Raw genomic sequence first — 26954 nt, 5'->3', positions numbered from 1 at the left:
AGTGTAGTAGGCTAATTTACTGATATGTTTATCACTAAAATTTTTCAATAACGGTAATAGCATAAGTAGCTGAACCTAACTACTTCAACAAATCATCAATGTATTTCTTCCAGTTCAATTTCTCACTAATGCACATACCCAGAAATTTTGAATATACTGCCTTCGCCACAGATTTCTGTTCATAGTCTATATTTATAAATGGTGTTATGTCATTTACTGTACAGAATTGTATAAACTGTGCCTTCTCAAAATTTAGTGAGAGTCCATTTGCTGAGAACCACTTAATAACTTTCTGAAAGACGTTATTTACAATTTTCTCAGCTGATTCTTGTTTGCTGCGTGTGATTACTATACTCATATTATCAGCAAAAAAGAACTAGCTTTGCATCTTCATGAATATAGAGTGGCAAGTCATTAATATATATTAAGAACAATAAGGGACACCATCCTTGATACCTCCCCAACTAGAGGACTCTGCCGATTTTTGCATTCTTCCACTTATATATGAATTAAACCATTTGAGCACTGTCCCACTCATACCACAATATTTAAGCTTGAATTTCATAATTCACACAATCAAAAGCCTTTGAGAGATCACAAAATATCCCAATGGGTGATGTTTGGTTATTCAATGCATTTAATATTTGATCAGTGAAAGCATATATGGCATTTTCTGTTGAAAAACCATTCTGAAAACCAAACTGATATTTTGTTAGTACTTTATTTCTACAAATACGTGCTGCTACTCTTGAATACATAGCATTATTGAGAATTTTGGATAAAGCTGTCAGAAGTGAGATTGGGCAATAATTGTTAGCATCAGACCTATCCCCTTTTCTATGCAGTGGTTTAACAGTAGTGTATTTCAGTCTATCTGGAAAAATGCCCTGTTTCAGTGTGCTACTACATATGTGGCTGAGAATCCTAATTATTTGTTGGGAACAAGCTTTTAGTACTCTCTTGGAAATGCCATCAATTCCATGTGAACTTTTACTCATGAATGAATTTATTATTTTCCTAATTTCAGTAGGAGAGGTGGGTTGAATTTCAGTTTTATCAAAGTGCATAAGTATTGCCTCTTCCATATACTGCCTTCCATTATAATGTATAGCTGGATCCTATTTTGCCTACAACACTTAAAAATGATTATTAGAAATGTTTTCTACTTCTGACTCCTTGTTAACAAACTGTTCATTGAGTTTGGTAGAAATATGGTCTTCCTGTGCTCTTGGTTGTCCTGTTTCCCTTTTAACAATATTCCAAATTGTTTTAATTTTATTATCATACGTGGTAACCTCTGACATAATGCACATACTTCTAGACTTTTTAATAAATTTTCTTAATATAGTGCAGTAGATTTTTATAATGTTTCACTGTTTCGGGATCATTACTCCTCCTAGCTATAGCATACATTTCCCTTTTCTGTTTACAAGATATTTTTATCTCTTTAGTAAGCCATGGCTTTTTACATGGTTTCTTACAATTATATTTCACTGTTTTCTTAGGAAAACTGTTTTCAAATATACCCACAAAGGTATCATGAAATAAGTTAAATTTTAAATTAGCATCAGGTTCCCTGTACACCTCATCCCAGTCTTAACTCTTGCAAGCTATCCATAAAATTTTCAATTGTTAAATCGTTAACTGAATGCATTATTTTGGAGGACTGTTTAACATTGCTGTATGCAGCTACATCATATACTGTAACTAGCTGCGTATCATGATCAGACAGCAAAAGTTTTTATTTGATTAAATTTATCTGGGTCTATGAACACATTATCTATAAGTGTGCTGCTTTCCTGTGGAACCCAAATAGGAAAATCAGAAACTGACGTCAAACTGAAAGAACCAAGCAATACTTCAAGGTCAAGCTTTCTGTTGAACCCACCCACAAACAATAATTTGCTTCCCTCTGTCTGACAGATAGCATAACAAAGAATCGAAGTTTTTCAAAAATATTTGAAAATTTCCCAATTTCCCAATACATGGCTACAATTATAAACATGCCATTATATAGTTTAAGCTCACACACACATGCTTCTACATGTTGCTCTACACAAAATTTTTTTAAGTTTCCAAATTTTTCACACTATGATAGATTATAACATATATGGCAACTCCTCCTCTCTGCATTTGGTTTACAAAAAGTGACCAATTTGTGTTACAATATACTTTTCTGAAGTAGTTGCTTATGCAAAAGCCTCCTTGCAACATAATTAGGCAAGTATAATTGTAAAATAACTGTATTGCTGTAACTATAAAACATATGATGACACCAATTACATGTAAACATGTTCAAAGATGAATAAATATTCCATTCTATTCTAAATATTCTATTCAGTATGTGTGCTTATTCGTGTAAGTACTGTATTTTAATATCCCATAAACTGTACTATAATATGTCATGAAATTAAGTCATTCTATTCTTCCACTTATGTAAAATGTACATTCTTGACTTATTTCCACATCCCAGACCCATCTCCACAGGTTACATAGAATATGAATTATGTAACATTATATGTGGATGTACAAAATCAGTTGTGTTTATCAGCAAAAAACAGAACATACATGCTCCAATTTGGCAAGTGAGACATTTGTTCACAACTAGATATGTGAATTACGGTTTTGGCATATGTTTGTGCCCAGACAAAAAAAGAAAATTGAACACATCTAATATACTGAATTATTTATGATGTGTATTTATAAATGAGTTGACTTGAAAATGAATTCCAAAGCTGATTCATACAGTAGTGGTATGATAAACTAATAAACACAATTTCTCCATATAGCACACAGCCTTTGAGAATAATAGTAGTCTCCTCCAGTATACTTCTCTATTTTGACTGTTAGTAAGTATGTGGTGTTATACTGTATTATAAGAACAAGTTCCTCTGAAGTCATTCAGTAACTGAGATAGTGATTGAGATGATGACACTGCAATGACTGATATGACTATTGTCAAATTATAGAAAGCCTAGCAACCAAGAAGTCATAAAAATTAATCAGTAGCACATGAGACTGTGGATTTTAAATGTATCTTAATGTGCACTAATATAAAATATGGCTACTGTGATTAGACAAGAACATTTCATGGCTCTCTTCTCATTCATAAATGCAGAAACTTTTTAGTATACACATTTATTTACATGAAATTTAATACATTGAAAACTGTCATTAGAATTTAAAACTACTATTTATTTTAGGTTTCATTTTAACTGCTTTTATATCAAGACACAAGCTTACCAGTAAGTGGTTTCACAACAACTCCAGACATTCCTAATGTCACTCCCATTATGAAAGAATTTGCTGTCAATATCAGCATCTCTGGCATATCACTGCAATGTTGCAGACAAACTTTTCTTTTCTGTAATTAGAAAAGGAATTCAAACTATGAAAAAGTTAGTCTGTTGAGAACAAAAGGAATGCAAAGCTGAAAATCACTTTTATATGATCATATTTTATTCAGTTCATAGGTTTGTAAGAGAATTTATCACAGTCTGTATTGAATATTTTACAATCACTGCTATTTTGCTCATCTACTTTTTGTTACTGAATGTATTCCTACAAATTATTTGCTCATTAGAAATGCTGCTAAGTTATATAATGAACATATCATAAGTACTGCTTATTAATAACGAAACCTGCTTAGGTTGCAGACCATTGTAAATGGTCAAATAATATTGAATCCTTGATATAGCTCTTTCTTTACAGTGTAATTTGATAAGAATGTCATACAGGGATAGGACCCATCCTTGGGTTAGTATTCACTACAACCAAAAACTGTAACAACAATCACATCCCCGCAACATGTTGATTAGAAAATGTTATGACCATTCCCCTTGAATTTGCAGTGTTCACTTTAATCCACTTTACCTGGGTCTATGAACACATTATCTATAAGTGTGCTGCTTTCCTGCATGTTAATAATGAAATAATAAGCAACCAGGTATGTATAAGAAATTTAATTCCGTGACCAGTTTGAGGCGCTTAGTGTCCTTCTTGAGAAGGTTAAGCCTGTTGCATTTTTTGTGTGTCTCAATAATAAAGTGCATACATCACAATGCCATGGTCCTAATACCATAACAAACATAGCATAAATACTGATTATTGATAATAAAAACTACTTAGGTTGCAGACCATAATAAGTGGTCAGATAATCACGAACTCTTGATATGGTCGTAGGACTGTGGCATTGTACTGTATGCATTTTATTATAGACACTTGCAAATAATGCGACAGGCATTACCTTCTGAAGAAGGGTAATAAGTGCTCAAAACCAGTCAAGAAAATAAATTTCCTATTTGCAACTGGTTGCTTATTATTTCATTACAGTCAGCCACAGTTGCTGAAGATGGACAAAACACTCGGCTGCATGTTATACAGTGCCAGTTGATCAGAGGAGGCAAGTGAGGCCGGGCCTCTTCTCTTTTCTGTGGTAGAAGAGGTAGTACTAGCAGCAATAATTATTTGTACACTGAACCTTAATGAACTTTTGTCAGTGATCACGAAAGACGTTAGAGCAAGTCAAAGTGCAAAACCTTAACTGTAAATTAAGGCACACGGAGGCGTGAAGCATATGACGAGGAGGCCAGTCACTTGCTAAACTGCCTGTAAATGCTTGGTTGCTGTGGTAACCCCATGTCTTTGGTGTGCACAGTATCACAGCTGTGTCGCTTTGTGTTTCTGTGGCATGCGAAGCCAGTAGTTGTGGTGCCGTATCTCTATGTTTTCCTTAACATTAGTTGCCCCATGTGCAGTAGTTGAACCATGTGCGGTGGACATAAATGAAATGCAATCAGGTACAAGTACTGATGTAATAGTTTTATGTATAGACATAATTACCTCCTTGTAGGAGCTGTCATTTTTAAGGAGATGTGAAACTGAATGAGGAAATTTTGAAGAGAGGATGTCAAATATTGGTGCACATCTTCTGCGTAAGCAGGAGTTACCTTTCAGACATCATGATGAGATGGAAAATTCCCTGAATCCCCAAAAGTTCAGACCCATTTTTAAATTTGTGCCTAATATAAATGAAGATTTGAAAACATGCTGGAAGAAAATGAGGTATTTGCAGGGATTTTTGAAAACTACACAGAACAAACTGATGGAATGTATAAATGAGGAGATTTGTGTTCATGTAGATTCAAGTATTGACAGAACTTCACTTTATGCCTGCATTGTGGGCAAAACTACACACCTTTCATACAAATCACAATGCTCTATTGTTGTGAGACTAGTGGACTCAAATGGTGATACTCAAGAATATTTTCTTGGTCTTCATGATCTTAGTGAAACCAGAACTGCTGCTGCTTCATCGACTGTGCTGAGTAACATGTTTCAGAATTATGATATAAAGAACATATGATGGTGCTTCTGTTCTGGCTACAGAATTAAATGGCATGTAAGCTGAAGTCATTGAAATTGTCCCACAAGTTCTTTTTATGCACTGTTTTGTACAGTGTTTGGATTTAGTTTTGCAGGAGAGCTGTATAAAACCAGTAAGGAATTTTCCTTCACACTTCAGTACGTTCCTGCTTTCTTCCACTGGTCTTCCAAATGCACAGCAGTTCTCAATAGTATTGCTGGTAAATGTATTTCTTCAAACAGAGAAATGAGATGGAACAGTAATGCTAGAATTATATCTGCCATTCACAAAAACCATCTGGGACTCATTGAGGTTTTAAATGAAATAATTGACAATCCTAACTTCAGTGCAATGACTACAAGGATGGCCTGTGGTTTCAAAACTAGCCTCCTAGAGTCTGACTTCATTTCCTTCTCTCTGTTTTTCAAAGCATATTTTTAAAGACTGAACTGCTTTTCAACATTCTTCAGAAAAAAACAACAGTGAAGCACATTTTTGGAACAATACTGTCCCAGAATGCATAGCTTACAAGAAAAACTCAGTAAATGAAGATAAATTGACTGATTTTTTAAATCCCATGAAACATTTGACTAGTTCCCAACTGTAGCTTCTGAGACTAGAGCTGAAATGACAGATGAATACATTGGCAATCCACTGATGTCAAAATATAAATAAGTTTACTTTGAGATTTTTGATAATATTGTAACACTACTGGATACAAGATTTTCATATTGTAAGAAACTGTTCTTCATTAAATTACTTTATACTACTCAGTTCACCAGTTATGGTCATCATTTCCCTGTATATGGTGTGGAGTCAATATTAAACGGCATAATCTTTTGGGGAAACGCATCTACTAGCAAAAGTTGTTTTATATGCCAAAAGAGAAATGTAAGAGCAATAGAAAATGCTGCATCAAGAAGCACATGTGAGCCCTTATTCAAGAAACTACATATCCTTCCACTACCATGTCTGTACATTTTGCAAGTAATCATATTTGTAAGGAAAATCTTAGAAAATAGCAACAATCTTGTGTCAACCAACCAGAGTATCCACCTGTATAACACAAGCAGAAAGCAGGACATACATGTTCAACATGCACACACAACACTAAAACAGAATGGACCACTGCAAACAGGAAACAGACTATACAATAAGCTACCTACAAACATTAAAACAATAAAAGACACTTCAAAATTTAAAACTGTTGTCCATAAATATTTATTGGAAAAATGTTATTACAGTATAGATGAATATCTCAAAACATAAAAATTTATTGCCAAGGTTAAATATAATGTATGGAAGCTGAACCTTCAGTTGTGATAATATTAAGCCTAAATCAATGTAAATATTCTTGTATGATTTAAAAACATGTACTGTAAATCACAATGACTTGTCCAATATCATATTGTATACCTTGTACAACAAATGATCAAAAGGACCAATAAAAACATAATGTAATGTAAAAATATCTGACACATCCTTCAGTTGCTTGCAGTTGCACATAGAAGTGGAGACTGTGCTTTCTTCCCAGCATAAATAAACATTACACTCTGTCAGTTTGAGAAACATTATCAAAAGAATGATTGAGAATGAAATGGACCAAATTCCCAAACTATTTTCTCTAATTGCTACTATTTCTGCAACAAGTGCTGCAGTGGAAAGGGGTTTTCTTGGCTAAAATGCATAAAAACTTATTTAAGGACACTATGGCCCAGGATCACCTATTAGCCCTTACCTCAAATTAAAACCAGTATTGAGAATAGTTGAAAGCCGGGATATATGGTATGACAATATCATGACAAGATTCACGAACAAGAAGAATCATCAAGTTAACTTGCTCTACAACAAATAACAGTCAAACTCCTGCTCTACCAGTTCGTTCATAAATAACAGTGATTGTCATTATTATTAGCAGTGGTGGTGATGGTGGTGGTGGTGGTGGTGGTAGTAGTACTAGTAGTAGCAGTAGTACTAGCAACAGTAATTATAATTTTCCTACTAGTAATGGTGGTGGTGGTCATTGGGAATGCTAGATGTGCTTACATTAAAAGGGAAGGACATTGGATTTTCCCATATATTTCCTGGCCACCCCAGAATTTAGGTCCATGATCCACCACTGATGTTCCAGTAATTATTTCAGCTTGTTAACTGTGATCTGATTTTCATATCACTCAGTTACACTGCCATGAATGGTTTTTGTTTGGGTAACAACAGAAACAGCAAAGTCCTAAACCTATTATAATAACAAATTTTCCTCCAGGTCATTTTCAGGATTACGGACATTCAATTGCCACACATTTTAACCATTTCTGACTTCACAGATTTTAAAATCTCATCTGTTTGTGTCATTCCCTAGTTTATTTCTCTCTTATCCTGTGGTGTGTTCCTTGACAGGTGACTCTGAATAACAAAGCTGACCTGACCCTGCTGAGGCCAATTATTATGTCTCCCTAACACCAAACAAAGCAACCTTGGTTTCTAAACATCACAATCTCTGTCAAGTTTTCTATGTTTCTGTCAATCTTCCACTTCGTTGGAAGTGCACATTTTCTCCAACCTAATTTTGTCTGTAATCTGCCTAATTCAGTATTTCCCAAGAGTCAAGTCCAATTCTAACAAATTTTCTTCCTCATTCCATTTGAGCCCAATTAGGAACATGGGGCTTGTTTTGACTCTTTACAAGGATCTTCCATTTCTTCTTAGCCCAGAAAGCTGCCATTTTCTGGCTGTGAGCAAGCTTCCTCTCCTCTGTCCACTTTATTCTGCTGGCTCCCATGCTCTTGTTGCTGGTAATGGACACTAGGAATAGAGTGATCTGCTTCAGCTATATATTTATGCTTGTAGTTCATGTTTCAGTTTCATTTGTCTTGCATCTGTCAAGTGGCTTAATGCAACAAATGCGACTCAAGGAATTCTTTATCATCAGATTGGCTCTGCATAAAATGATTCCAAATCTTAAAAACCATAGATTTCTACTCACCATACAGAAAACGTGTTGAATGACATTAATAACAATAATATTGTTTGATTTCCAAATCTTAGTCAGATGGTGTATTTTACTTCATTTAATCTCCTTGCAAAAGCAATAATGATTAGAACACCTCTCTGACATGCTGTGTGACTCATATATTATGTTTTCTGAAAATGTAATATAATTGGGTAGACAAAACAATCTACTGACCAAGCTGTAGCAGGAGAAAACAGACATAAATGTTCAACAAATATGCAGGCTTTTGAGGACAGTGGCTCCTTCCTCTGGCAGAATGGTTAAAGGGGGAGGACAAGGGATGAAAGAAAAGGGCTGGCAAGGTTCAGGAAATAGGGAGAGTTCAGAAAAAAGCTCAGGATCCAAGGTCAATGGAGACTTACCAGATGGGGTGAGAAGGAAAGACTGATTGTTGGGGATGGCAGTAAACAAGATATGAAAACCTGAGAGTGGAAGGTAGGGTAATATGCAAGACAGTGATAACTGACCAAACACTTGCAAGAGTTAATAAGAATAGAAAGCTAAGTGCAGTGTCTGTGATAGAGGTGGGGGTGGGGAAAAGTAGACAGGTCAGAAATTAAAAGGCAACCTAAAAGGGACTAACAAAGGAATTACTTCTGAGAATAAATGCTGATACCAAGAACATTAGAGAAAATAATTAACATAAATAAAGGCCAGGTGGGTGATGAGAATAAAAAGACATGTTGTAACACCAGCTCCCATCTATGGTGTTCTGAGAAATTGGTGTCTGTGGGAAGAATCCAGATGGCACGTGTGGTGAAACAGGCACTGACATCACAACTGTCATGCTGTAAAGCATGCTCTGCAACAGAATATTGTGTATTGCAGGAATGCTACACTTTGTCCATTCCCATTCATCGTAACTAATGACTTAGTGGTAGTCCTACCACTGTAGATACCCAAACAGTGTTTACATAACTGCTGATACACAAGATGTGTCAGTTCACAGGTGGTTTTCCCTTTGATAGTACATGTTTTGTGAGTTACAGGGCTGGTATAGATGGTGGTAGATGGGTGCAAAGGGAAGACTTGCAGTGGGGACTGTTTGAGGCATAAGAGAGATGGGATAGGGAAGTGGGTGTATGAGGAACATAAGCTCTGGTCTGTGTGTTCAGTGATTGAGATGGGGAGAGGGGGGTGGGGGAACAAGAAGCTCTTCTAGGTTGGTGGGCAAAATGATGTCAGACAGAATGGATCTCATTTCAGGACAAGTTTTTAGGAAGGTATAGCCATGTTGAAGTAGCTGATTAAAATAAATACATTCAAGATCAGGATAATACTGAGTGATGAGAGGTGTACTCGTATGTTGTATTCTTAAGTTATTTTTTGGATGGATCAGCAGTACCGAGATTGGCTGTGATGGCCCAGAAAATCTGCTTTTGAGCTAGACTGGTGGGGAAATCATGTCCTGTGAAGGCTGGTGTGAGAATGGTGGTGTACTGGCGTAAAGAGTCTGCATCTGAACAAATACCAAAGTTGCGTTTGGGGGGCTTGTTTGACATAGAAAAGATGGCAGCTGTCAAAACGTAACTACTGATGTTTGTTAGTAGGTTTTAAGTGAATGGAATTCAGAATAAGACCAATGATCCCACATCCCTCTTTACCAACATCCTCCATGTTCATGGTATTTCTGGTGCTAAACATTACTTCACACAATGCTTGCCTGTTTCCAAGCCGATGACGTCCTTTGTGCTCACCTTAATCAACTTTATACTTACCAACATCAACTTTACTTTTGGAGAGCAGACATACAAAGAGATCAGAGACACAGCCATGGGAACCAGGATGGCTCCTTCCTACGTCAATGTTTTCATGCGTCACTTGGAGGAAGCCTTTCTGGGATCCATAAGGTTTTAGCCCCTGGTTTGTTTTAGATACATTGGTGACATCTTTGCCATATGGACTCATGGTGATGTTGACCTGTTAAAATTTTTGGAATCTCTTAGCATTTTGACAGTTCTCATTCTTCTCATGTTAAACAATCTGTCCTGTACAGCCTTGGTATTTGTCCAGCTGCAGACTACATACAGGAGTACATCACCTTTCTAATGTCAGCTTTCACTGGACATAATTACCCAACCAACCTAGTTCAAATGCACCTCTCATCACTCAGTATTATCCTGATCTTGAATATATTAATCAGCTACTCTGACAAGGTTACGACTTCTTAAAAGCATGCCCTGAAATGAGATCCATTCTGTCTGAGATTTTGCCCAGCACACTTCTAATAGTTTTTGTTACCCCCCCACTCACCAATCTCCGAATACACTGGCCAGAGCCTATGTTTCCAGAATGACATTATCACTCTGCAGTGAAGTGTGTGTTGATATGAAACTTTCCTGTCAGATTAAAACTGTGTGCAGGACCGAGATTCAAACTTGGGACCTTTACCTTTCACGGGCAAGTGCTCTACCATCTGAGCTACCCAAGCATGACTCCCGCCCTGTCCTCACGGCTTTACTTCTGCCAGTACCTCGTCTCCTACCTTCCAAACTTTACAGAAGCTCTCCTGCAAACCTAGTAGGGCTAGCACTCCTGAAAGAAAGGATATTGCGGAGACATGGCTTAGCCACAGCCTGGGGGATGTTTCCAGAATGAGATTTTCACTCTGCAGTGGAGTGTGTGCTGATATGAAACTTTCCTGGCAGATTAAAACTGTGTGTAGGACTGAGACTCGAACTCGGGGCCTATGCCTATCGCGAGCAAGTGCTCTACCATCTGAGCTACCCAAGCATGACTCATGCAACGGTCCCGAGTTCGAGTCTCGGTCTGGCACACAGTTTTAATCTGCCAGGTAAGTTTCAGAGCCTATGCTACTTCTGCACCCACTTCCCTAGTCCATGGCTCTTATCCCTCTGACTGCTCCTGCCGCAAGACTTGCACACCTACCACATATGCCAGCCCAGTAACTCACAAAAGATAAACTATCCAAGGGAAAGCTACCTGTTAAATGACACATGTCATATATCAACAGTTATGTGAACACTGTTTGGCGTTCTGCATTGGTGTGGCTATCACCAAGTTATCAGTTGGGATGAACAGGCATGGACAAAGGTTGCATATTGCCAACACACAATACCCTGTTGCAGAGCATGCTCTACATCATGACAGTTTGATTATTTTCATTGATACACTACTTTTTCTGTAATGCACATCTCATTTACACCCAATAATGTCACTTTCCTCTAAAGCCTCCTGTACCAACAGTGATACTTGTATACCCGACTCTTAATGTGATTTTCTATGACGTTAATCATGACATCTGACCTACAGATGTGTGAGATGCCTGCATGACTAGTGGTTTAAATCAAAATCTTAAGAATCTTTTTTATTTTATTTTTTTACTGAACTTATAGTAATACTGAGTGAAACTTACCTTTCTTTCTTCAGCATAATGTGCAAAGTATGTATTGTATCACACAGATTTCTGTTATGGTGGGCGTAAATTTTAATCGAGTAACATGCTGATATGCTATATTCCTTAGCCTCTACCAAACCTACTAGAAATCCATGGTATAAATTCATTTCATTATCTAACAATTCACTCCTTAAGAAAGATCTGGTCAAACACAAAGCAGACTTATAAACTGTATCTTTTGCAGCTTTTGCTCCAAAGACTTCAGATCACAAATGCGACCAGTTCACAACTGGTAATACAAAAATGTTTCTCAGACTAATCCTACACTCTCCCTTTACCATACCCTGCTTCCCTAGATCCTTCACTCACAGAAGTTAATTCCATTCTCTTGCTGCTACATCATACAGCTGTTAACTTTCAATGCCTTCTATAAACTTTTCATCCAAATACAATTTTGTTTTGCCCATTGTCACCAACTCTTCTAACCTGCCACAAGTATATGAACACATTCCACCAATTCAACACTTGCAGAGTCTCTAAATTCTTTCCCAATTCAATTTCAACCACCAAAAATTCTCAGACTATGTAACCTGTCCAAACATTTGTCCTTACAATCATATCCAACATACCATTGATCCTCCCCCTACAGCAGGGATCTCCTGTTCTCTAAACTAACCACAGTTTCTGAAGTACTACATCCCTTCCCAACTCTAATATCTCTCAGAACAGCAAATCTTACTCATAAAACCTATTCCCATATCTCATTCCATTTGACTGATAACTACTATATTCACACAATGACTCTGCTTCTTGTCTACCATTCACAATTCATATTAACATAATACTTTATCTACCACCATGAATCGTATGATCTATTTATCATATTTGAAAAGATATCAACACAAATGGTCTTTTCCACAGTTCTTATCATTAGTTGTGCCAGTTGATATACATCATATCAAGCAAGCAAAAGAAGTTCTCTAAGAAATCAGTGTACAGCTGGAAGAAAACCATTTCTGTTCCTCTCTTTTTACAAACAGTGAACTAACTACAGGAGTCAGATTCCTGAAACTAGGAAAACTAGCTGAAATCAGAATACTGTATTTCTATAGCTTGTAATATACATGGACAGAATGGCTACAAGGATTCTTCTCCAACTTCCTCAACAAATGTCAAGCACCACAAGAATATGAATTGCCAAAAACTTTTATTACAGTTTAATATCAAAAAATTAGAGCATCTCTTCTTACTGTATTGCACAAAACTTATATATTTGCTGAAATACAGCATCATATGCTACATAATAAATGGTAGGAATGTAAAAGTTAGTGTCAGTCAGGGAAGTCAAAGTTGTGGTGAACACACTTTATTATTAATGACATTAATACAAATAGGCTGGCAGAGAGAACTGGAAAAAATCTGCCACTAAGTATATATAATATTGTGAGTCTAGAAGGGCAAATGGTGATACTAATCTAAGCAACAACTTCAAAATAGTTCTCTTCTTGTATTTTATGTCAAACTTTCTGTCAGTGACAAGGCAAACAAATTATGTAACCTATAATTTACTTTCCCAGGGCTTTTCACTAGTATGATAGTCACACAACCAGCACAAAGACAACATGCCAGAAACATAATAATGCAAAAACAGTGTTCTGCAAATGATTCTGAAACAAAGCCTGCACCTGGAAAATTGATAACAACTTTTACAACTGACTCTAAAGAACATACTTTACTTTCTCACACTTTGGTAACTATTACCCATATGCAAATGAAAAACAGGTCAAGTATTACCACTTAAAATCTAACTGACACGTCATCAGCTGAATGTCACATTGTGTGACAAAAGCCAAAGAGTAACACACACCTCAAATAATTAACCATTGTTTAGAATTATTCTCTCACCTAACAAAATAGAGATTCTGGAAAAGTGAAGTAGGTAAACATGTTTAAAATCTAATTGAATTGTGGAAACCAGAAAATAATTAAAGGTACACCATAACAGTGATTGTGCTAAAACAGTGTATATTTTGCCATGAAAACAGAGAACATACAAATAAATGTAGTAGAAAAGTTCTGGGAGAATGTAAATACTTTAGGATTAAAGGAGACCTGTCAGTAGAAACCAGAAGTGTTGGGTTGTTGATAGACTCACACAAAAGAAGGAAAACTTGCTACTTTTCATAGTTATCCTTCAACAATATTGAGTACCAACATACATACACTCTCACCCTCATACATACACATGCCTATGCCCCTACACAGTGCCACCTAGACTGAGATTCACAATGTTATTTTCTGGCAGATGGGCTGGTTGTGGCAAGGCTACTGCTAGGTGCGATGTGCAGAGAGGGGGTGGGAGGCAGGCAGAGGGACTGATGGTTGGTGGCTAGCATCTAAGAGGGAGGCCAGTTTGTGGCTAGGAATGTGTGTGTGTGGGCGGGGGGGGGGGGGGGGGGGGGGGGGGAGGGGCGAATGATAGATATGGTTGTAGTGGCCAGTGGGAAGCAGCACACACTGAAGGCAGTGTGGGGACATGAACTGGGAGGGGGTGACAGGGTGAGGAAAAACAAAATTGTTGGGTGAAGGGTTCAGAGACTGTGGCTTACCTCAGAGTAAGGCCAGAATGATTATGAGAGCAGAAGATGATTTGCAAGAATAACTCCAATCTGTGCATTTCAGAGAAGCTGGTGGTGGAGAGAAGTATGCAGGTGCTTTGGGTTGTGAAGCAAGCATTGAAACTGAGCATGTTGTGCTTAGCCAAATGTTGTGCCACCAGATGGTCAACCTTGTTCTTGACAACAGTTTGGCAGTGGTCATTGATCCTGATGGACAGCTGGTTGGGAGTCACACGAACATAAAAGGCTCTGCAGTGTTTGAAGCAAAGTTGGTAGATGTTATGGCTGCTTTCACATGTGACTTGGCCTCTAATGGTGTAAGATAAAAGTGTAACTTGAGTAGAGAATCAGGTGCTGGGCGGTTTGATCGGATAGTTCTTGCACACTGGTCTGCCACAGGAATATGATGCCTGTGGTATGGGGTTGGGAGTGGAAGTGGCATGGGGATGGACTTGGATGTTGTGTAGGTTGGGTGGGTAATGGACCACTGCTTTGGGAGGGATGGGAAGGATCTAGGATAGGATTCCCTCATTTGTATTCTAGGAGTCGCTCATTTGCTATCCAAACTGTGGAATTCCCCCTCCCCCCTCACCCCACCCTAAAATATGACCACAAAAATCTCCTTCTATGGATTCCATCCCTCATTTGACAATGACCTTTAACTTTTCAGAATCCATCAGTCCTTAGCTCTCATGAACCTGATACTGGAAAAACACCTCTACATGGCACAGGCTTCCCTGAAACACCTCTGCTCCCCCCACAAGATACTTTTACTGTGCAATCCTTATTACACACACAATGCCTCCTAAATGGAAACCCTTGCACTGCAGGGGCTTGAGGAGCATTGCAGACACTACTTCCATAAATTGTCCAACCTGATGACATCCTACTCCTGCCTTGGGGCACTATTATCTAACATGCTGACATCCTGCTCCTACACTGGGGCACTATTACGCATCAACACCCATTCTTCTCACAGTGAACCTCCTTGTCAACCCCACATAGCACCCAGACACTTCCTAACAGACCTCTTCAATTTACCACATCCTACAAAGCTCCCTTCCAACACCCTACAAAACCCAGAACCTAAGCAAACCAAAAACCCTGTTATTAACCTCTCCACAAAATACTCAGTCTCACAGAATTCTGAGTCCTATCCAGAGTCCTAATTCCTAAGCCCCACCTGCAAATTTAACCATACTGGACGTACCAAGACGAACTCTCCTTCTACCGATCCCTAAAGTGGAAACACTTCTTCTCCAACAATCCCTCCAACCAAAGCCCACCTGATCCCAACACTGAACCTTGCATCTCCCAGTTGATAACACCATGCAACTGTGACCCTCCCTCCCACGTAGCTACTCTGTAGTCACCTTTCACAAATTACTTACCTCCAACTTGGCCACACCATCCTTCCGCAGGTCCCTTCATAAGAACACTAAGCTTTTGTCAGAAGGAAATACAGCCATACAAAACCTGAAAATGAATTGAGACCTAATCATCCTCCTTGCAGAAAAGGGCTCCCCCACTGTTGTGATGAGCCACAGTGACTATCTGATTCAAGTCCTCTGGCAAATACCTGTCCAACTCCACCTACAAGCTCTGCCAGAGTGATTCCATTCCAGAAATCCAACATAACCTCCAATCCTTACTGAAATCTATATAAACTTCCCAGAATCTCTCAGCTGACTCCATCTCCATCTTCACCCCAACAACACCCAAAACAAACACTTCCACATGCTTCCCAAAATCCACAATCCCAACAATCTTGGATGCCCCATTATAGCTGACTATTGTGTTCCTATTGAAAGAATTTCTGCTCTTGTTGACCAACACATCCAAACAATTTCCCAAAACCTAACATCCAACATCAAAGGCACTAACCATTTCCTTCACTGACTTTCCACCACCTTAAACCTTCACCATCCAGATCCCTATTAATCACTGTTTATGCATCTACTATATACATCAACATTCCTCATGCCAGTGACCTTACTGGTATCAAACACTACCTGTCCCAATGACCTTCAGACTCCAAATCCACAACCTCATTCCTAATACATCTTACCAACTATATCCTGACCCACAACTACTTTTCCTTTGAATGGAAAGTTTACAAACAAAACTACAGCACAGGCAAGGGCATCCACAAAACACCCTCCTATGTCAACCCATTTATGGGCCATCTAGAGGAAACTTTCCTAACCTGCCAAAAGTCTGAATCCCTACTCTGGTTCAGGTTCACTGGTGATATCTTCATAACCTGGACTCAGGGCCAAGAAACACTACCCACATTCTTTCACAACCTCAACACCTTTTCTCCCATCTGCTTCATCTGGTCCTCCTCTACACAATGCACCACCTTTCCAGATGTTGACTTCCACCTCACTGATGGCTCCACCCACACCTTTATCCACATTAAAACCACTAATCACCAACAGTACCAGCATTTCGACAGCTGCCATTCCTTCCACACCAAAAGATCCCTCCCACAGAGCCTAGCAACCTGTGGAAAATGTATTTGTAATGACAGGAACTCCCATACCCAGTATGCTGAAGGTCTCACAAAGGCCTTCACAGACAATGATACCCCCCAAACCTAGCTCACAAACAGATTTCCACTGCCATATCTTTACACACCCCCAATCTTCCCACTACCCCCAAGAATCAGCTACAAAGGAACACCCATTTTGTCACCCAATATCACCCCGGACTGGAACAAATGAAACATATCCTTTGCAATGGCTATTGATTATCTCTCATTCTGCCCTGAAATAAGGGTCATACTATGGAAGATCCTTCCCTCTTCTCCTAAAGTGATGTTCCAGCACCCACCCAACCCTTTGCCACAGGCATCATATCCTTGTGTAGACCAAGGCACAAGACCTGCCCAATCTACCCACCCAGCACCTCCTCCTCCTGCCCTGTTATAGGATTATCCCATATCATCATAGGCAGGGCCACCTGAGGAGGCAGCCATGTTGTATCCTTCTGCAAACACTGCACAGCTTGTTATGTTGGTATGAGTTCCAACCAGCTGTTCCCCATGATGAATTGTCACAACTAAACTATTGTCAAGAACAAAATTGACCACCTGGTGGCACAACATGCAGTTGAACACAACATGCTCAGTTTCAATGGCTGCTTCACAACCCGAGGTATCTGCATCCTCCCATCCACCACAAGCTTCTCAGAACTATGCAGATGGGATTTATCCTTATTACACATCCTCTGCTCAAGAATTGTCCTGGCCTCAATCTCAGTTAATCCACAGCCCCATACACTTAACCCAACAGTTTCCCCTTCCTCTGTCCTATCATCCCCTCCCAGCTCATATCCCCATGTCACCTTGAGTGTGTGCCAGTTCCCACTGGCTGTTACAACCATACATGCCACCCCTCACTCCTAGCCAGCAAACTGGCATCCCTCTGAGCAACTAGCCACCCATCTGCAGTCCCTCTCCCTGCCTCAAACTTCCCTCTCCTTTTAAGCACTCAACCCAGCATTACCCTCACCATATCCAGCCCATCTGCTGCAAAATAGCATTACCACAGTCAGTCTAGTTGGCACCATGTAGAGCATAGGCGTGTGTGTGTGTGTGTGTGTGTGTGTGTGTACTTTAGCTCATCAAAGGATAACTCCAAAAGCTATCAAGTTTTCCCTTTGTGTGTGCCTATTGACAACTGAATGCTTTTCAGTGAGTGATCTCCTTTAATCCTAAGGTAATAACTTACAAATAGTTGTTTAGTACAGAAAATAATTTTTGTGGGTGTACCAGGAGGAAATAAGTTGTTTACAACTTGTACAGCTTTATAAAAATATCACAGCAAGCTGAGAAGATGATGCTTAAACATGTAAGAACTATAGGGAACATTCCTTAGCTCATTGATACTTCTTCACTATCACCAGTACACAAGCTACACAGGTCTTCCTTTGTTAAAAAAACTGACTAATCTAAGTTTTAACATATCTCAAAGTAATTATCCATCAATAATTAAAGTCATGTCACTTAATAAAAAGGTAAAATTATGCCTACATAAAAATGCACACTCCTAGTTTTTCATGTAAAATAGGACAGGACTACACATTGAGAAACTGTGTGTGGCATCTGCGGTCAAGTATTTCAGATTTTTCAGTCGAGCTCTCACTGAGGCGAACTCAAACTGAATAAACTAGAGAGTGAAATATATGTCATAATTAATAGCAATAGTGAACTGATAGATGTACAAATATTGTGTGTTATTGACCACTGCATGAGGTCTCCTGAAATAGAATGTGTTATCATTGTTCAGTCTGATACATCAATTTTCATGAAAAAAATTTAAGGGTGGAAACAGCTGCATATTTATAAAAGACAGTATTAATGTTCTAACACTGAATATATGTGACTGTCATAACAGTGACAAAGACACAGAATTGCCTCATGTAGAGCCCTCAGATACCAGTGTTTTTTTAATATTAATTTTATATCAACATCAGGCAACTTGAGGGTCTTCTACAAGAGGGACCATTTAATCTATACAAATGTTGTGAATTGCTATGATTGTGATTTAAACATTAAATCTCCAACCAGGCTAACAACTCAAGTACTGAGTAACATAGAATGCAGAGCACATTCTGTAATCTCAGAATTCTCTAGTCACAATGCATTGATTACACAGATAAATACTTTAGATCTAAAGGAGACCACTCATGAAGAGGCAGAAGTGTTTATTTGTTGGTGGGGGAAAAAAAAGAACTTGCAAGGTTTGATAGTAATCGCTTCTCAAGCTGGAATACAAATACACATAGAAACCACACAGACACAAACTCTCTCTCTCTCTCTCTCTCTCTCTCTCTCTCTCTCTCTCTCTCTCTCTCTCTCTCTCTCTCTCTCTCTCTCTCTCACACACACACACACACACACACACACACACGACTATTTCCCTATTTGGTGCCGGCTGGACATGTATGGGCACAGGCCTGTGTCTGCAGTGAATGCATATGTGTGTGTGTGTGTGTGTGTGTGTGTGTGTGTGTGTGTGTGTTTTCTTCCAGCCTGAAAAACGATTACTCCAAAATATAGCAAGTTTTCTTTCTTTTTTGTATGTTGATGACGAAAGGCTTTTACCTTTCAGTGATTGGTCTCCTATACACCTAAAGTATTTCCATTCTACCAGAACTTTCCTACAAAAATACATAAGTAAGTTTGCAAATGAGCAAGCCTCAACTAAAATAAGATTGTAACACAAAGCAGAAACTACTCCGAAGGCAGTGTGCTTAGTATTCTTACCCATATGTGAAGAGAAAATTGGCAGACTGTGTACTACTTTCTGCCATTGCCTCAACTACCATTTCCCTTTAAAACCAAAAAAGTGTATGTACCAACAGAAAACCCTCAAGCAGATCACCACAGATATCATCACATCAGATAAAAGAAAGAGAGATTTTTTTCTCACCCATAAGATTTTAAGAAATACTTCACTACTTATAACAAGGTCTTTAGAAATTTAGTTAGTGTATCCAAACAGCTGAAAAACAATAACCTACTGATATCATCATGAGACAAAAGTAAATGGATGTAAAAATCCATAAACACAACCAGCTGTAGTAACACACAGGTGTCAAATGAAATTAACCTAAACTTAAATTGGAGATTAGTTTCCAATAAAAAGTAAAGCAGATGAATTCAACTCACACTTCACTAAAACTGTTGGAAGTCTCATAGATCACCTCAAGAATAACCATCTTCCAGAAATTGACTCACATATGTGCAGTGATACACTGTTCTTACAACCAACATCACAACCAGAGACAGAAAAAATAATTCAAACCAAAAGAATGAAGAAGTCATTTGCAATACAAAACACAATCCAATGCTTCCTTTTCCTTGGGGCAGCAAAATTACTATAGGCCCCTATCCCATACAATAAACTTCTTATTCCTGAATGTCACATTTCCAAATAAACTCGTAACTGCAGAAGTTTTACCAGTACACAAAGAGGAAATTAAGGAAGATACTAGCAACTACATACCAATTTCAGTATTCTCAGTATTCATCCAAATATTTGAATATACTACAGTCACCAGACTTAGCTCATTCCCAAAGAAAAGAAAAATTTTACCCTGTGTTTAGTTTAGGTTTCAAGAAAAGAAAGCTACAGCTGATGCAGTATAAGTATTCCTTTATTTCACTCTAAGACTTGATGACATGCAGCCAACATTAATGCCTTGGTGCAGAGCGTTAATTCATATAAAATAAGAGGAATTGGCCAGGACGGAGTGTTTATCTCAAAGAAAATGAACAATATACTCAAACAAATGAGATTAAGCCTTAATAAATTTCTGGTACTGTACATTTCATCCATAAAACCATAAGACATGGGGTTCCACAAGGCTCAATCTCAGGCCTCTTGTAGTTCTTGGTTTATATAAATGATTTTCCCTTAACCTTACCCATCAACAGAGTTTCTCTCTCAGCTGATGACACCATGATTTGATATCTGACACAAAAGAACCACTTTAGACTGCACTGAATAGAAGCACAGCCAAAACAAACTTATATCTTAATGTAAACAGACTGCTCCTTAATGTAAAGAAGACAAGCCTAAGTTTTTACACTACACAGAAACTTCACTGGTTCCCACTATATCACAGAGTGGTAAACATGCTAAATTTGTCAAAGGAACAAAACTTCTAGAAGCTTCCATCACTGGCCCACTCATATGGAAACATGACTGAAAACATGACTGACATAACCAGAACTAAACTGAGTAAAGCATGTTTTATTGTTATTTTGGGGGACATGAGAGAAGCCTCCACGAAAGGTGTGTCCTGACACCTAAGCCTTACACATCCGGGCGTCCCCTGGGCGTCTAGGTATACCTAGACGGCTGATTCTCTCACACCAGAAGCAAACAAACATGTGAGTAAATAAATGGTCCTTATCAGAGCCAACTTTAACGATGATATCTATAAATATTGAAGGCACATCATCAGCCAAAGAACATCTGTTATCCAACCTCTGCCGTGACAAAAAATGCAACGTCCTGTGTATACAAGAGACGCATAGAGATGAGCGACAGAGACGACCAAAAATACTGGGCATGAAACTAGCTGCAGAAACACCGCACTCTCAGTATGGAAGTGCTATATTTGTAAGACCAGGGCTTCAGATAATCAGTGCTCACTGCACCGTAGAAAATAACATCGAAGTCATCTCAGTGGAGCTGAGTAACTGCGTGGTTACCTCTGTGTATAAGCCCCCTTCGGCTGCATTTTCCTTCACACCACCCAGGAGCTTCCATAACAGCAAGACGTCTGTAGTAATCGGTGACTTTAACAGCCATAGTCATTTGTGGGGATACTCTGAAGATGAATGGGGAGGCAGTCCTCTCCTGGGCTGAATCCTGCCAGTTGTCTCTTATACATGACAGCAAGCTACCCCCTCCCTTCAACAGTGGCAGGTGGCAACGTGCATTTAACCCTGACCTCCTCTTTGTGAGTGAAGACATCACACAGCTTTGCTCCAAATCAGTGTGCTCGCCCATACAAAAGACGCAACACAGGCCACTACTGTGTGAAGTTCTTCCAGCAATAAGTCCACAGGAGGTGAATTTCAAACAGAGATACAATTTCAAGAAAGCTGATTGGAAAAAATTTGCTAAGATGCTGGACAAGGAGATTAAGTCTGTGTGACCTATCCCTGAAGAGTATGACAGCTTTGTTCAAACTGTCAAACATTGCTCCCGGGCACCAATTCCAAGAGGGTGTAGGACAATGTATCTGCAGGGTGTGACACCTGAAACAGCTGCTCTGCTGGACGGATACTATCGACTATATGAAGAAAACCCTTATAGCGAGGAAACTTATCTGGCTGCGCAAAATACTCTCTCCTCAATCTCTGAGGCAAAGAGAGAACAGTGGATTAAACTGATGACAGAATGTGAGATGAGTAGAAGTAGTCAAAAGGCCTGGAGATTGTTACGACACCTTAACAATGATCCCTCCCAACCTAATATGCATACAAATGTGAAGGCAGACCAGATCGCACACCAGCTTTTGAAAAATGGTAAACCTGACCATACCAGTAAAATCTGGAGACAAACCCTGGAAAGGGAGCCCGAACAAGAGGGAAACATTCTGTCTCAACCATTCAGTTTGAATGAGCTCGACTCAGCTCTATATAAGTGCAAAAAGTGCTGGCTACTCGAGCTAATGAATAATTGTGTCAAGAGCAGCAAGATACCAAAATCTTGGTGGAAAGCAAAAATTACAGCTATACATAAACCAGGAAAAGACCAAGATGACCCCAAAAGCTATAGGCCAATCTCCCTCCTATGCCACCTGTATAAGCTATTGGAAAGGTTGATCCTCCAAAGAATTACAGATATGATAGAACCATTACTGATCCCTCAACAGGCAGGATTCAGACAAGGGAAGAGCTGCACAGCACAGGTGTTGAATTTGACACAGCATATAGAGGACGGCTTCCAAAGGTGGCAGATAACAGGAGCGGTGTTTATAAATCTTTCAGCCGCCTACGGCACTGTCAACCACAGACTCTTGTTGCTGAAGCTATACAACCTCACCGAGGACTACAAACTAACCTGTCTAATTAGAAATCTTCTGCAGAAGCAAAGATATTTTGTGGAATATCAAGGACAAAGAAGCAGATGGAGGCAGCAGAAAAATGGGTTGCCGCAGGGCAGTGTACTGGCACCCACCCTCTTCAATATATACACTAAAGACCAGCCATTACCAGAAGGAACACAAAGCTTTATATATGCAGATGACCGAGCAATCACAGCACAAGATCACAGCTTTGAGAGGGTGGAGCGGAAGCTAACTGATGCTCTGAAAAAATTAACTGCCTATTACAGGGACAATCAATTGAAACCAAATCCTTCTAAGACCCAGACCTGTGCTTTCCACCTCCGAAGCAGACAGGCTAGTAGAATCTTGCAGATAGATTGGGAAGGAACCTCTTTAGAACACTGCAAGACTCCAAAATACCTCGGAGTCACTCTGGACCATGCTCTTACATATAAGGAACACTGCTTAAAAACAAAGCAAAAAGTGGCTGCCAGGAACAATGTGGTTAGGAAGCTGACTGGAACAACATGGGGAGCACAGCCAGACACAGTGCGCACATCCGCATTAGCCCTCTGCTACTCTGCAGCTGAGTACGCTTGCCCAGTATGGTGCAGATCTACACATGCAAAGAAAGTTGATGTTGCTCTGAATGAGACATGTCATATCACTATGGGTTGTCTAAGAGCCACACCTGTGGAAAAACTGTTCTGCTTATCCGGCATAGCCCCCCTGGACATCCGAAGAGATACAGCAGCATGGAGTGAAATGAAGAAGGCATTAACATCCGAAGCCCACCCACTACATGGCCACCCGCTGGCACAGCAAAGACTTGTGTCTAGAAAGAGCTTCCTTCACAGTACAGAACCACTCGCTGACACTACACATCAACACTGGGAGAAGAGATGGCAGGTCAGATGCCAGCATCTGGAGGAGTGGCTGATCCCACAAGAAGTTCTTCCCCCAGGCAACACAGAGAAATGGTCCACATGGAAATCACTCAACCGTCTGCGTTCTTCTGTCACAAGATCCAAGAGTAATCTGGAGAGGTGGGGCTTCCAGGTGGACTCTCTCCAGTGTGACTGCGGAGCTGCCGTGCAGACATCAACACATCTACTACAATGCACATTACCTCCAACTGTGTGCACCATGGAGGACCTCGTAAATGCTACACAAAGTGCACTGGACATTGCAAATTTTTGGGCATCCACTGCACATATTAAAATCACCTTATATTTGACAACACAATCTGTGTCTAATCATTTATTTTATTCTTGACTAGTTTAATTTATAAACCATAATGTATGTATGTAGTAATATATATATATATATATATATATATATATATATATATATATATATATATATATATATATAATAGAAGGAAACATTCCACGTGGGAAAAATTATATATAAAAACAAAGATGAGGTGACTTACCGAACGAAAGCGCTGGCAGGTCGATAGACACACAAACAAACACAAACATACACACAAAATTCAAGCTTTCGCAACAAACTGTTGCCTCATCAGGAAAGAGGGAAGGAGAGGGGAAGACGAAAGGAAGTGGGTTTTAAGGGAGAGGGTAAGGAGTCACTCCAATCCCGGGAGTGGAAAGACTTACCTTTGGGGGAAAAAAGGACAGGTATACACTCGCACACACGCACATATCCATCCACACATACAGACACAAGCAGACATAGGTCTTTAAATATGTCTGCTTGTGTCTGTATGTGTGGATGGATATGTGCGTGTGTGCGAGTGTATACCTGTCCTTTTTTCCCCCAAAGGTAAGTCTTTCCACTCCCGGGATTGGAGTGACTCCTTACCCTCTCCCTTAAAACCCACTTCCTTTCGTCTTCCCCTCTCCTTCCCTCTTTCCTGATGAGGCAACAGTTTGTTGCGAAAGCTTGAATTTTGTGTGTATGTTTGTGTTTGTTTGTGTGTCTATCGACCTGCCAGCGCTTTCGTTCGGTAAGTCACCTCATCTTTGTTTTTATATATATATATATATATATATATATATATATATATATATATATATATATATATATATATATATATATATATATTTTTTTTTTTTTTTTTGACATGATAAATAAAATTGTTAGTTCAACAAGAAATGCAGTAGATATCAGTACTCTGATATCAGTGTGCTAGAATCAGTGAGGTTGTTTAAACTAAAATGAAAGCAGTTATAACAACACTGTTGAAATAGCTAAAAGAAATGTGTAAAGCAACCTTTTTAGAAACTGAGGAGATTACCCCTCTAAAGTCAATATATACTAAAATTTCTACATATAACACAAAAGAAGCATTAAACTTAATGTGAATTCAGACTGGTATCACCATGACACAGACAAAAAAGGTTGGTTCCCCACCTGATTAAACAACACAGCAAAAGTGTTAAATATAAGGGAATAAAATTATATATCACTACCTTCCCCCCCCCCCCCCCACCCCCCCCCAAAAAAAAAGAAACCTAAAGGATTTTAGAACAAATGTATGGTTCATGCTAATAAAGCTCTGCATTCACTGCATGCTGGCATCCTTAGAATCTGACCTGTCATAAAAAAAAGCTGCACGTTTGAATAACATGAGGCATATGTTTAACCCCTAAATGCCTGAATAAATTTCAAGATGAAAGATCAAAATCTAAATTGTTGTGGTTTAGGGGTAACTGAAACACTTAATAGACTGCAGCAATTGTCAGAAGTGTTGGTAGCCTTATGAAAAATCAGCATCTATAAGCACTGGCATTCAAAATAAGTTAACTTTCCAGTTATTATGAGAGCATTGGTATGATGTGAATTTGTGAAACTCAGCATTAAGGCGTTCAGTTATGTTATCTGCTTCTGTTTTATATGCAATAGCAAGTAAATGGATAACCATGTATGAATTATTTGCTGTAAATCTTACAGTCTGAAACCTACTTGACTAATGTGATTACCATCTTGACGTCATGTAATGGCCCACATAGTTCTGTAACAACTCAGAAAAAACAAGCAGTGACACAGAAATGAAAGAGAACTGCCCAAATGGATGCTAGCATCTACTAACTTAATAAATAAATGTTTATTTAGAAAAGCCTCTCTTAAATTCCAGGACACAATTTCAAAGAGATAACTGGCCTTTCATGGCATGGTGAAATATGAAAAGAATAAAGAAAAAATGATGAAACATCAAGTCCTGTCTCATAGATGACCCTAATTAATGTCCTCCAGGAAGTCAACTGCCTACAGCTACCTGGTGCACAATAAATGACACAAGAAAAGGTAATACTACATTTAGAGCCATGCCTCCATAATAGTTTATACTGGAATTAACTGTGTGTAACTGTGGTTTTTGTGTAAACTGTCACTACAAGGAGATTGATGTATGATAACGATATTGTTTCCTTTAGTGCTATATTGACTGAATGCAATGGACAATGAACTGTAATAGCGAATACATGTAAATCTATTTGTTGATCAGTTTACTTTTCAAAAAGAGTAAATAAATAACAGATCTCTATTGCAATAGTGCACAACATAAAAATTGAAAAATCTCTTCCTTTATATACAAGCAAAAATCTTTGTGTGACCAGCTGCATATATTAAGCCACAAGGTGAATAATCAAACACTATGAAGGAGACATAATGCCTCTTTACAACATAACAGGGTAAATTATATTTTGGTATCAATTTCATTATTTTTTTGATCTTGTCACATAAGGTTCACAACAATTACAGGTGTAAAATGAGTTTCAGCTATGGATATGGATAATTTTCTGGGCTGTGGATAGGGATATTTTTCAGTGTGTGTATTCAGCAAGCACAATTTAGGTGTGTGTGTGTGTGTGTGTGTGTGTGTGTGTGTGTGTGTGTGTGTGTGTGTGTGTGCGCACATACTCTAGCTCAAACAAGGACTCATCTGAAAGCTAGTGACTCAGTCTTCTCTGTGTGTTTGTCAATGGCTCAAAACCTCTACTATTCAGTGAGTTCTTACCTTTACTCCTAAATTACATAAGCTTCACAAAAGGTTATGCTGGAAGT

The 26954-nt window shown here is 38.8% G+C and overlaps 1 protein-coding gene across 1 annotated transcript in view; it reads right to left on the bottom strand.

The window, feature by feature from the left end:
• Positions 1-26954, bottom strand: part of LOC124555746 (vacuolar protein sorting-associated protein 13A-like) — a 689798-nt gene that overhangs the window by 85816 nt on the left and 577028 nt on the right. The window contains exon 58 of the mRNA XM_047129770.1: positions 3244-3364. Coding sequence (XP_046985726.1) covers positions 3244-3364 — 121 coding nt within the window. The remainder of the gene's footprint in view (positions 1-3243; positions 3365-26954) is intronic.

Source organism: Schistocerca americana, chromosome X (assembly GCF_021461395.2).
Source record: "Schistocerca americana isolate TAMUIC-IGC-003095 chromosome X, iqSchAmer2.1, whole genome shotgun sequence".
Lineage (NCBI taxonomy): Eukaryota > Metazoa > Arthropoda > Insecta > Orthoptera > Acrididae > Schistocerca > Schistocerca americana.
Note: the sequence above shows the minus strand (reverse complement) of the source record. Positions and strands in the feature narration are given on the sequence as shown.